Raw genomic sequence first — 14115 nt, forward strand, 5'->3', positions numbered from 1 at the left:
CAATAAATGAATGGAAAGTTATGCTATATATATATATATATATGTATATATACACATTTATAATGATTGATATGGCACTGTTCTCATTGCTGTATCATATTTTGCAGAAAAGTTATGCTGCGTAATCGCACATCCACTTCCTAATTTTGAATTATTTTGATGCAATTTTGACTTGAAGCTGTATCTTGGAAACTAGAGCCAATTAATACTCAGGACTTAATTTTTCTTTATTAGTGACCCAATTCTGGTAAAATTTAGCTACTTTCCTTTCTGAGGTTTTCTCCTTGTAGACCAGTGTAATCAATGAAGCACGGGGCATGTAGATAGGTAGCCATAAAAAAGATTTGCATATTTTTACATAAATTTGCAGATTTGTATGGGGAAAACCGTGATCCTATGTCCACTCCCATCTGCTACAAGTAAAAGGTCCTGGCAAAGAGAAAAGTAGTTATGGGTAAGGATAAATTGTATCAGCTAGGTAAATGGTTCAGCAGGTTGGTCCACTGTCGGAAGATACTACAGGAAGGCTACAACACCATCATCATGGGGAATGTTGATATATAAAAGGACTCCACCTCCAGTTGATTTCTTGTAAAAACTCAATAAAACTTATTTGAAACAAAAAATATAAAGGACTCCACATCCATGGTGACTAGGATGGCTTCTGTTTACCTCAAGCCTTTGATCAAAAGGATGGACATTCCAAATGAACTCTCGCCATCAATGGTGACAATAGCTGTATTTCATTGCTTCTATGGTCATTTCAAAAGCTCTCAAGTTAGCCAATAAAAAGGTATCACATAAAACTCCAGAGTTTCTTCATGCATTGATGGCCAGCAATACTCTACTACTGCTCCTCAGAATGTCAGAACTATCAATGGTGGGAGCAAGAGCAGACATGCATACCTCCCTCTAATTCCCAATGACCCTACAGTAGAAAGAGGACAGACCTAATTATTTTAGCAGTCTGACTTTAAAATAACAGCCTTTCCAGTTACAGAAACAGACCAAATACAGTGGTACCTCGGCTCACGAAAGTCGTTCCACGATTCTGGTTGCGAACCGAATCAAACTGTGATCAGTCCACGATCTCGACTAGAGGAAGCAGGGAAGATAGCTGCGGTTGTGTTAGTCACCAGATGTGGAGTAGAATAGAAGCGAATAGAAGCAAAATTTTGCCGAACTTCCTGTTCACGAACAGAAGTGTTCGTGAACCGAGGTATCACTGTAATGGGTTTGAAGAAACAAAAAAGGAAGGGACCCGAAGTGCCACAAGGGTGGGCATGGGCTTCAACACAGAAACACTGATGACATAATTGTATTGTTGCATGGACAATACAACCATTTCAGTGTTCCTGTGTTGAAGACCATGCCCACCCTCCTACATGTGAGTGTAATTTTGTTTACACCTTGTCCCATAACACCAGAGTCATTGAGCTAGGTTGTGGAACTTTGGTTCCCTTCCTTTTTGGTTTCTACAGCTCACACGTCAGACACCCCGGCCTGTACTTACCAGGAGCCGCACACCAGCGACCCCCCTCCCAAGAACACTTAAAACATTGGATACTCTCTTATAACTTTTTTTTTTACAAATAGGTTTCGAGATCACGACAACTCTGGCATCTAAAACTATATTAATATTTTTGTTTAGATTGGAGTTTTTCTTTAGCCTCTTACACAGGTCTGCATGATTAAGAAGACCACCATTCACCTTTATGGTGAACACGGGGTGTACATGTAGCAAAGATCATAGGTGCAGCACATTTTAATAGACCACAGCTACATGAACTGCACCCTTCTATCTGCCAAAGTGCACTACAAGTTACCTATAGGTAAAAGGAGGCCGACTCCGTTATCTCATGACGTGCTTATGAACCCATGTGCATTTTACCTTATGTATTCTGAGCAATATTGTATTCTGTGCTACTATATTTGGGAGTGTCTGCTCACGTTCAGATTAGTACAAGAAAAACATCAGTAATGAATTCAGCATTTTTCCAGTTTAAAACAATGTCTTAAATAGAAAAAACAAAGATACAATAAATCAAACAGCATACAAATCACACTTGCACCTGCCCATAAAAGGTAAAACCCCATTAAGATGAAATATATTGAATGGTATAAAAGAAATGTAAGAAGTTTACGGGCGCATTCACACCCAAATCGGAAAGGAGATCGCAAGGCAACGGAGGGTCAGTTGACCTGCAATTGTACCTTCTGATCTGTTTTTCAACAGATGCTAACGGAAAGGCAGCGAAAAATGAATAGGTGTAAATGGGGCTAGCTCAAACCGGACCCATTGCGCTGAAAAAAAATACTGCATGTTCTACTTTTTTCTCAGCACAATTTAACGCAATGGAACAGAGCAGTGTGAACCAGCCCCATTCAAGTGCAAGCGCTTTCGGGGCCGCACAGGGTCCCCTTCTTCAGGCTCAGAATGACGAGTCTAATGAAGGGGACCCTGTGCGGGCCCGGAAAGCGCTTGCACTTAAGTGGCAATCTTCTGTCAATAAATGGACTTTTCCTGATTGTACTAAAGGTTATGGTGTGCTGGTGACATCCTTTCAAACTTGCATGTATTTCATGGTGCCGTCCGTGGTCACTACTAGCACCCACCTGCGTTCTACAGATCATCATCTCCGGTAAGGAGTGCAGAAAGACATCATTTTATTACTGGCTCCATTCACACTCATTCATTTTTCTGTGCCCTTCTGTTCGCATCTTTTGAAAAACATATCGCAACGCAGCGGATCCCAACATAATGGATCCGGCCTGAATGGGCTCTAAATGAAACCTTTATTGAGGGAAATATGGGGGCTTCCATAGCTGACCTTCTAAAAATGATATTTGCCTGAATGTCCTCAGATCCTTCAATACCCTCCGAGTCCATAACCAAGAACAAGCATTCATCCAGTGAGGGAAGTGACATTAGAACTCCTTGTTCTGGGTCAACGAAAAAAGTAATGAAGCCAGATTTACAGCCAGTCAACTAGGAGCAGTCAGCAATAGCAGCTTCCATGTTTCCCTAACAGGTTGCCTTTAAAGTGACACTAAACTCAGGAGTTAAACCTTAAAAATACATCCAAGTACCATAATTATTAACACAAATGTAACAAAAATGTATCTTATTTGTGTATCACTCGGCTGTAGATCCTCCAATCATCTCTGAATTGGTGCCGACACTGTCCTTCCTTCTGGAGGGGGGCTACGTCTGTTCCCCATGGCCCCTGTGTATGCTGTGAAGTAGTCACCGCGCCAAGCTCACTCCCGGGTTGGACTACAATCTCATGTTTAGTTTACTGGAGGGACAAAAGTAGCCCCCTTCCAGAAGGAAGGACAGTCATGGCACCAATCCAGAGATGATTGGAGGATCTACAGCCGAGTGATAGACAAATAAGATACATTATTGTTCATAAAGTACTTGAATGTATTTATGAGATTTAACTCCTGGGTTTACTGTCACTTTAAATGGTGTTGCAGTTATCGGATTTCGCCTTTGATCCGACAGGTCGCATTGTCCGATTCCCATTTATTATGAATGACATCCATGCATCTCAGCTGACCTCTGATTCTACAGCTAATGTGGAAGTTCAAGTCCCAATCTGACTTGCTCAAAGAAGGGCCGTATTAAACTTGGAAGTTCCCAAACAAATTACATATTACACATCGCAACATTTGAGCTCTCTGACTTTCAAATATATCATACCGATTCTATAAAACTATTCATCATTAGACGTTTATAATTATTCTTTTGAAATGGTGAGATACATAACCAGGTTAGATTATGTTACAAACCATGTTTTGGTCATAATTTCTGTAGAATTGCCAAAGTGAGTCATGCAAATGCTGATGTGATTGGTTTAGTGATTATTGTTTAATATGTTGGGGTTATATAGATGAATAAATAGGAACTTCTACAGTAAATTGAGCCCACTATCAGAATCGCTGAATGCACTATACACATTATATACCAATACCTCTACAAAATGAACAGTTTTATAGATTCAGTTTTGTGTTCTTAAAATATTTCAAAGGTTTTGTGAAGAATTAGCTCTGCAAAAGGTTGACCATGGTACCCTGGTTATATTATATATATATATATACAGGGCTCGAAAATCCACTCGTCTGCTCGTCTGTGACGAGCAGACAGTGGAGCCCGACGAGCAGCTTCCAGGCCGGCCGTTGTAATTACACGGCCGGCCGGGAGCTTTACAGTCAAGCGATCGAGCGTCTATAGAGACGCTCGATCGCTTGTGTCAGAAGCTGTCACTGCCGTTGCCGGTCCCGAGATCCGCTGTGCCCGATGCGGCCGGGACCGGCACGGCTCTGTGACAGGAGATCAAAGGGAGTTCAGTACACGAACTCCCTTTGATCTCCTCTCAGTCCCCGAATGCAGGAAGTGATGTATATTACATCACTTCCTGCATTCAGTGTCACTCTCCAGCTAGAGAAGCTGATGAAGCCGATCTCTGCCTCATCAGCTTCTCTGGGGGTCCCTAGGTGACTTTAGGGTCTTGGAGACCCCTGACATCTCCATTAAGAGGACCTGTCATGTAAATTAGCTATCCCATAGGGGGCTTCTTAGCCCCCCATGTAATAGCAATAAAGTTGTGTTAAAAAAAAAAATAATATAAAAATTAAAGAATCATAAAAAAATAAATAAAGAAGCATAAAAAAAAATTAAAAAAGAAAACATTTTTTTAAGTCCCCCGCCCCCCACATACACACGTAGATATGCGTCGGGTGCGCCTACGTGCGAAAACGACGATTGCGCCTATTGTGCTGCACATGTTACATATCGCCGCAAATGTCGGAGTGAGAGCAATAATTCTAGAGCCATCAATCACTGATAACACTAAACTGATGAGCAGTAAAAGCATTTTAATCGTCGCGTATGGGCGTTTTTTGCGATTTTGCGGGCGCACGCAATTTTAAGGCTTGACATGTTTGGTGTCTATTTACCCGACGTGACCCCGAATTTTATGTTGTACTAAAAATATGGGTAAGAATAAATGTTTTATAACATAGGGAAACTTTTTTTTTTTTTTATTTATGGTACTTTTTTCATTATAAAGTAAAAACAAATAACCCCCCGTGGGGTCACAAAACAAAGCTCTATCTGTCCCCAAAATGTTTTAACATATATTGCAAGGCTATAGTCCGGTCATGCTGACTGGTGAAATTTTTGACTGACTGGTGAGACACTGCCAAATTTTTCAAGCCCTGTATATATATATATATATATATGTATGTATGTATATGATTTTAGCTGCTGAAGGATCTGTAACTCCGCTCAGCCAAGATTTGCTTTTACACACCGCGACCACACAGCCAAAGTGACACTAAACTCCGGAGATAAATCTCAAAAATACCTTAACTCTGAACAGCAATGCATCTTATTTGTGTATCACTCGGCTGTAGATTCTCAAATCCTCTCTGAATTGGTGTTGACACTGTCCTTCCTTCTGGAGGGGGGCTACTAGGGATGCACCGATAATGGGTTTTTCAGTATCGAGTATCAATATATATTTTTTTTGGTACTCACAGATACCGAAAACGGAAGTCCCAGTAAGGAAGCCAGGCGGAGTGTAATGACTCACCACCCAGCTTCCCGATCAGCAGGGAAGCCGTCTCCATGCTCTCTCGTCACCAGGAAGCATGGAGCCGGCTTCCTGGCCAATCAGGAAGCCGGGCGCCGTGTAATGACGCGTTGACGGGCTTTCCGATTGGTCGAGAAGCTGGCAAATCAGGAAGTCGGGCAACGCGTCATTACACGGTGCCGGCTTCCTGACTGGGCGTGAAGCCAGCTCCATGCTCCCTCATCACCAGCTGACGAGGGAGCATGAAGCCAGCTTTCTCGCCAATCAGAACAGGAAGCCAGATGGCGAATCATGACACTCTGCCCGGCTTCCTGCTCTTCGACACAAGTGGCGAGGGAGCATGGAGACAGCTTCCCGGCCAATCAGGTAGCCGGGCAGCGTGTAATGACTCGCCGTCTGGCTTCCTGTTCCCGGAAGCTCAAGTACCAGGCTAGGCATCGGAGCATTTGGGCGAGTAAGTGTACTCGCCCCTAATACTCTGCATTGGCACCAATACTAGTACTGATATCGGTGCATTCCTAGTGGCTACTTTTGTTCCACATGGTCCCTGTGTGGTCCCTGTAAAGTAGTCACAGTTCCAAGCTTGCTCCTGTGATGGACTACAATTTCATGTTTAGTTTACTCATTTGTATTGAGATTGTAGTACATCCCGGGAGTGAGCTTGGAGCAGTGACTACTCTACAACACACACATGGACCATGGGGAACAAAAGTAGCCACCCTCCAGAAGGAAGGACAGTGTCGGCACCAATTCAGAGATGATTGGAGGATCTCCAGCCGAGTGATACACAAATAAGGTCCAGTTTTGTTAATAGTCAATGTACTTGAATGTATTTATAAGATTTAACTCCGGAGTTTAGTGTCACTTTATGAGGAAACTTGTGCTTCCTGGTTCAGCTTCCTGTCCATCGGAGAAGTAGCAATGCTGATTTATAAGCCAAAAAGCAGGCTGTCGGTGGAGAGGTGACACAGGCAGTAGCAATGCCGAACATGGAAAACGAGGTAAAAACCTGCCTGGCTATGCAGTGTGGCAAAGGTGGATACATCACTGCACTGGCGGAACAGAGCTACAAATCCTTTCACCGATAAAGCAAATTAATTTCAAGTCTCCATTTAACGAACTGAAGTTCCACAGAAGAATTGCAGGCTGGAATGTACACTACACATAATCTCTCTATCATACAATATTATGTCTATGGCTAGGAAACATCAGAGCAGCAAGCAAAACTGGGAAAGCAGAAAGCCACCAAAGTCCAGTCGTAGGTTGCCTAGATCATGGCTTTACATATGGCAAGCAAGTATTGCTAAGGTTTGGTCATCTGTCTGTATGAACCTACTACAGCCCGCCTCAGGAGGTCTTCTCTGCAGCACTAACGAGCTGGGTGAGGTCTGTACCATGCCTTCTCCTGATGGCTGTTTACTTGTTATGGCCAGAATTTGGTAACTGCCACTGCAAAGAACCATCTAGAAGATCAGTTATAAAAACTGAGCAAAGAGAAGCTGAGAGCTTTTTCATAGCCAATCGGAATCCACATTCTTTATCAAGTTACAAAAAATACCGAAACTGAATCTGTAACCAGGCCATGCACTCTAAAGTATTTACAGATCATGAACAAGTGGTAAATGGCTTCATTCACCTCTGTATCTATAGACATTGTGGAGAAATTCACTTTTAAAATGAGAACTTTGAGGTGGGTGATTTTCACTCATCCTCATAATTAGAGCCAACCTGTGACAAAGAAAGAAGCTGTCACACGTCGGCTCTATAGATCGGGATGTGAGCGAATGCACACCGCTGCTTGCTTACTTCCCGATCATCTCCCTGCATCCCCGCAGGGATTCCCCCCTCCCTGCTCCGACTGGAGAAACGGACGGGGGAGGGTGTGGGCACAGCTGGCTCTGCCTCTAGATAGGTAAAGCCTGCTGTAAATCAGCCAGTGGACAGAATCTCGACAGCATTGTCGTGATCCATCCCAGCTGCATCGCTTTCAGTATATTTAAGTCGTTTAATGTCTATAGTCTGGGCACAGGGGCATTTTAAAGAAAAACAGCTTATATGTGCATTTAACATTTGAGGTACATTATGTACTTGTAAAAGGCTCCCTTGTGTAGACATCTAAATGCTCCAAGACTTCGACTGGGTGCCACCATCTTAGATGTCAGCAGCCCCAGCAAACTCAGAGCTGTCACTCAAGTAAAACTCTATAGCAGTGGTAGCCGGCGTTTAAGCTGGTGACAGGGTCTCTAAGTCTTATAGCTGTGGATAAAAGCCATTTAATTTTAGGGCTGCAACAACTAATCGATAATGCGAATAGTTGCCAACTATTCTCATTATGAGAGAGAGAAAGAGAGAGAGAGAAAGAGAGAGAGAGAGAGAGAGAAAGAAAGAGAGAGAGAGAGAGAAAGAAAGAGAGAAAGAGAGAGAAAGAAAGAGAGAAAGAGAGAGAGAAAGAGAGAGAGAGAGAGAGAAAGAGAGAGAGAGAAGATTTTTTAATGGAACTAAAATCGAGAAAATAATCATTACTTGCAGCCCTATTTCATATTGCTCATGTTTATTACATCAGCTCCTTGTGGTGTCTGGAGTGCACAGATTTGATTGATAAGCAGGGATATAAAGGACTATACGAGAACAGACCTCATCTGACTTATTACCACTGCAGAGAAGACGATTATATTGCTTAATTTAGACACACATTGGGGTCTGCTCCTCCCTACAGTACTGATTTTCTCGCTATCAGAGAAGACAACAATATTGTAGTTAAACCTGTAAACCTCCCCCCCCCCAGAGGAAAACTAAAAACCTTAATATAACTGCTAAGATGACCCTCTCTCCACCTGGACAGACATTACATCAGCACTTACCTTTTTTGCGCTTCTTCTGGAAGGAGTAGTTCTGCTCGATCGCCTTCACTTCCTCTGCAGATATGAAATGCCGTACATTGTAGCTAACGCCAACTCTGTTCAAGTGACCTCGGACATGGTTTGCCAGACCTATCCCGTTATGGAAGCGATCAGGACAATAGGGACATTCGCGTTCTTCGCTCCTCAGCCCAAGGGCTTCAAGCTGACTGGCATACTTGGGATCCGTTAATAAGGTATCTAGAGGGATGTCATCTTCTCCATCATCTGCCCAGTCTTCTCTGGGCAGATGGTGGCCAAGAGAAGCACGTGAGAATAAAGTTTTATTTATCGGAAGCCTCTTCCCGTAGCCGCAAGGTTGAGGTCCTTTCGTTCTCTTTTTCTTAGTGCCGATGTTTTCCAAAAAGACAACAGCCACCTCTTCTCTCAGTTGTCGGCTCTGATCTTCTCCGCCTCCACCAGCAGCTCTAAGAGCCATTCGAAATCTTTTCTTCAACTGGACTGCCGCCTCGGGCAATCGAGTGGTCCTTCTGGCCTTATTGACGACTTTTTCGGCACGTTGTTTGTTATTCTGTGAAAGACGAGGTTCTTCCCTGGCTACGGTCTTCCCCTTTACCTTACTAGGACCTTGTATCACAGGTTGCAAGATTTCCAATTTCCATTCAGGCTCAGCGGAAGGTTCCATTTCTGGAGACTTCCACATCCCTTCAGTTGGAGGTTCTGAGGTTTCGCCTCCATCTGCCATCTCCGAGGACACTCTGAGTGATGAAATTGTTCGAGTTTCCCCGCCAACTTTCTTCACGTGGGTCTTTGCGTGCTGAACAAAGATCTTGGATGAGTTTGTGCCAAAGAGGCATTTGGGGCACTGCAGACGAGCATCTCGTCCTTCATCTGCGAAACTCTCCAGTTTGCTGATCTCTTCTATGATTTTTTTTCTGGATTCTTGATGAAGTTGGCGGTGGGATTCTAGAGTCTCCTCGTCTCCAAATCCCTTTCCACATTCTCCACAGGGGTGGGGACCTTCTACCCCTTGTCCAGCCTCTCCTTCTCCTTCCTGGGAGTGTTGAAACATGTGCTCTAACAGATGGGCTTTCTTCTTGAAGTAAATACTACACTCAATGCAGGTATAGACAGAACCTTCTTCGTCCTCTTCTTCCTCTTCCACCTCGACGTGTGCATCCTCTTCTGAATAGTTTCCCCCTTGCCATGCTTCATGGGCCCTTCCCAGCTGCAGTGCTCTTCGGAATGCTGGCATTGTAATAGATGGTGGGTCTGACCTCACCATCATTAACTGCGAATGACCTTCTCCGTCCTCTAAACTTGAAGTCCATTCAAACCTTCTAGGCTGCAAATACTGTTCCTCTATTCCATCAGATTCCCTTTCAATGTCTTCATGAGTGTCTGAATACCTCCAGGGTGTGGTATGAGTGCCAGGCTGCCGAGGAACAAAGTGGTGCAAGGTGCTATGGTCAGGAGGTGGAAGAGTATATTTAGAAGAAGATAGGTGATCTTGCTCTGGGCTGAAGAAGTTAGATAAAGATTAGGTAAAGGTTCAGGATGGTCATATAAAAATCTAATGCTCAAGGCCTTTAAATCTTCGTGTTCACATTATATATATCTTGAATCCAGTAAACTTCAATGAAAACACATTAAAACATAGTTTAAGGTAATGGCTTTTGAAAGATTTCTAAATACTGGTCAGCACATAGCAAAAGGAAACCACACCTTTAAAAATCGAGAAGTCAATGGAGCATAAAGCCAAATATAACCCTAAACAGCTCTGACCACTACATGACCCTACGACATTGATAAAAAAGGTCTAAAAAGGGAGCAACCCGAATTTCTCTCTATCAAAATAACATATATGAGTCCTTACCGTCCCAAGATGCCGCAGTTAAGCCCATCTGAATCTCTGGAGTGGGTCAGTCTCATCCCTAAAGAACAGAAGGAACCATTATAAAGCAAATCAGAGCAAATATGTAGAGTTAATGGTGGCCACGATGGGATTTCTTAAATCAAAAAGGCCTGACGTCCCCAGTACTGACCACCACTTGGATATGATGAGGTCTTTCTCTCGGCCTTGGCTAACATTCTACTGTGGGGTACAAATGCTAAATAGTTTGTTCCCATTTCTATTGAGGGTAAAAAAAAAGAAGGAGACAATGGGTGACTGATTGCATAGATTTTACAAACATGGCGGACAATAAAAAACACTTCCAAGATTTATAAACGCACGATATCATATTGTAGTTATGATATAAACTGAGGACACAGTAAGCTTAGGGATGCACCGATACCGATACTAGTATCGGGGCCGATGCAGAGTATTTGGGGAAGTACTCGTACTCGCCCAAATGCTCCGATGCCAAGCCCTATACTTTCTGTATCAGGAAGCCGGGCAGCAAGTCATTACACGCTGTGCGGCATCCTGATTGGCCCGGGAAGCCGGCTCCATGCTTCGTCAGTGACCAGGACGTTGGGCAGCGTGTAATGACGTGCTGCCCCGGCTTCCTGATTGGTCTGGAAGTTGGCCAATCAGGAAGCCAGGCGCCATGTAATGACATGGCGCCCGGCTTCCTGATTGGCCGGGAAGCTGGCTTCATGCTCCCTCGTCACCTCATGACGAGGGAGTATGGAGCCGGCTTCCTGGCCAATCAGGAAGCCAGGCACAGCGTCATTACACAGCGCTCGGCTTTCTGATTGGCCACAAATCGGCTTTCTGATTGGCCACATGCAAGAAGCATGGGAACAGCTTCCCTGCTAATCAGGAAGCCAGGTGGCGAGTCATTACACACCGCCTGGCTTCCCTGAATGGGACTTCCAGTACTCGGTATCGGCAAGTACCGGAAAAAAAAAATATCGGTACTCGATACCGAAATACCGTTATCGGTGCATCCCTAGTTATATGACCCAGGCATTGAGAGATATACATGGCCACCCTGTCTCAAGGAGATTCCGAAAGAATAAAAACCTTTAAAAAGGTACACAGGCTGCCATTGCTGCTCACCTTCTGAAAATGCTAGTTGCCTGGTTTCTATCATTTTGCCAAGGATGCACCGAAATTTCGTCCAAAAATGGTGTTCTGGGAAAAATGCCAATAGTACAAAAATGGCAAAAAAATGCGACCAGAAATGCGGTCACAGAGCCAATCAAGCTGCCGGTGCCCAGCGTAGGGGAGAGAAGCTGTAAGGAGGCCGAGCAGGGCGGTGGGGGAGGAGAGAGCTGTCAGGAGGCAGAGCAGAGCGGTGGGGGGAGGAGAGAGCTGTCAGGAGGCCGAGCAGGGCGGTGGGGGGAGGAGAGAGCTGTCAGGAGGCCGAGCAGGGCGGAACTTTTTTTTAAATTGTTTTGTCTTTTTAATTTAATTTTTTTAAACTTATTTTTTAATTTTAATGCTGGGAGCCATAGCCAGCCTACTATTGGATATTTCAAATTGCAATAGCCAATAGCAGGCTGGCTATTGCATCTGCCCACTGTCAATCAGCAGAGGAGGGGTCTGAAGGAGAAAGTGATTGACAGCAGGCAGTGGGCGGATGCAATAGCCAGCTTGCTATTGGCTATTGCATTTTACAATATCCAATAGCAGGCTGGGTATGGCTCCCAGCCTGCAATGAAGAGTAGGCAGGGGGGCGGGGCAGAGGAGCCGCGGCCGGACCAGGAGACCGGAGGATTGTCCGGACGGCGGAAGCCGGCACATCAGCGGAGGTAAGGTGGGCAGCGGAGGAATGCAGAGGTCTGTGTCCCCCGCTGCCTCGGCCAACGCAAGCGTGGAGAGCAGCAGGGATTTGAAGGGACACAGGCCTCTGCAGCCACAGTTCTCCTAAATGTACCGGCAGCTAGTTTGTGTCCTCCCGTTACCCTAAGGAGAACTATGGGGTAAAACCCTAACGCCATAGTTCTCCTTTAAATGAAAAAAAAAAAAGAAAACTAGGAAAAGAAAATTAGTCACACATAAAAAAAGATTTTTTTTTTAAAGTCCCCAAAGACGTGTCTGAAAATATGCGTCGGGTGCGCCTACGTGCGAAAACGATGATTGTGCCCATAAGTAGGCTGGCAGGACGCCGGTCTCGTCGGGATACGCACCCACAGTGGGTTCTCCGCCGCCCACAAAAACAATCTCCACACCTCCCGGGCATGGCATGGGGGCGCAAGCTTCATTCTGCCCCAGCGAGGGCAGCGGGTAGGGCAGGTGATCCACATCGTCCGGTCCAGTCAGGTATGAGGAATGAATGTCCTCCATGGGGGCACAAAAGGTAACAAAAGAAGAAGGAAGGAATTGGAGGACCAAAGAAATAAAGTGGAGGACGGGAGGAAGGAGGAGCTTATCTAACACACTGAGGTGATGTCAACAACAGTATGGAAGATCTGGAAGATGTGCGGGTATGAAAATCGGAGTTCCGGAAAAGGCGGCACCAAAAGAAGGAGAAGGAGGAGAAGGAAGAGGAGGAGAAGGAAGAGGAGGAGAAGGAAGAGGAGGAGAAGGAAGAGGAGGAGATATAAATTATTACATAAAAAACAATTTAAATTACTACATTAAAACATATTTTAATTACAATACATTCCATATGAATTATTACAATACACAATTATATTTAAACTACAATAAAAAATATTTAAATTATTACAATAAAATACATTCTAATTAAATTATTAAAATTTAAAAATATTTAAATTACTACATTAAAACGTATTTAAAATATTAAAAAATAAATTCCATTTAAATTACAAAAAAATCTTTTAAAGTTATTACATTGAATAAAAACGATTTAAATTACATTAAATAAACTCCATTTAAATTACATTAAATAAAACATTCTATTTAAATGAATACATTAATTTAAAAAAAAGTTCCATTTGATTCTATTTAAATAAATAGCACAGCTGGCAATGTCCATGCTAAAACGTCTAAACAGAACTGGGCTCTCTGGTTATATATCCCCGCTTCCCATAACTGGGAAACATCACACCACATGGAGCGGAAGGAACTGAACCGTGTCCCGCTATATAGTGACCACAAGCTGATCCCCGTCATGTTGGAAGTTTTCCGCCCGTCCTGCAACAATAATCCCCCCTGCAACCAAATAATCAAACTCCTAACCAATAGCTAAACTTCGGGTTCAAAAACATTCATTTAGATATTTTCCTCAGTAGCCACAGAATAGAGAAATCCCTTCTGTGCACCAGAGGCACCAAACCAAGCTGTGTGTGGGACCCAGTGGGTTCAGGTTTCCACCATCAAGTTCTCATGATTGTGCCCCGAGGATTGTCCACTTGTTGGAGACTCTCCGTGTGGAACATATGAATATGGAATTCAGAAGCCAGTCTGTCCAGTCCAGTAGCCGGCAAAAGTTTTATAGGAGCCGGGTCCACTGACAACAATTAGGGGAAGTTGAAAAATTGGGCACTTGCCATCATTTTCAAGGAGCATTGGCTACAGGGCTCCAAGGACTGTCCACTTGTTGGAGACTCTCCGTGGGAAAGAAATTAATATGGAATTCAGAAGCCAGTCTGTCCAGTCTAGGAGCAGGCAAGAGTTTTATAGGAGCCGGGTCCACTGACAACAATTAGGGGAAAGTTGAAAAATTGGGCACTTGCCATAATTTTCAAGGAGCATTGTCTACAGGGCTCCAAAGATTGTCCTCTTGTTGGAAACTCTCCGT

The 14115-nt window shown here is 43.9% G+C and overlaps 1 protein-coding gene across 1 annotated transcript in view; it reads right to left on the bottom strand.

The window, feature by feature from the left end:
* Positions 1–12755, bottom strand: part of LOC108795660 (protein Wiz-like) — a 58713-nt gene extending 45958 nt beyond the window's left edge. Inside the window, exons 1-3 of the mRNA XM_018566951.1 lie at positions 12443–12755; positions 10335–10392; positions 8462–9978 (exon numbers count right to left, since the gene is read on the bottom strand). Coding sequence (XP_018422453.1) covers positions 8462–9978; positions 10335–10392; positions 12443–12695 — 1828 coding nt within the window. The 5' untranslated portion in view covers positions 12696–12755. The remainder of the gene's footprint in view (positions 1–8461; positions 9979–10334; positions 10393–12442) is intronic.
* Between the last annotated feature and the right edge of the window lie 1360 nt (positions 12756–14115).

Source organism: Nanorana parkeri, unplaced genomic scaffold (genome assembly GCF_000935625.1).
Source record: "Nanorana parkeri isolate BGI_ZX_2015 unplaced genomic scaffold, ASM93562v1 scaffold991, whole genome shotgun sequence".
Taxonomy (NCBI): Eukaryota; Metazoa; Chordata; class Amphibia; order Anura; family Dicroglossidae; genus Nanorana; species Nanorana parkeri.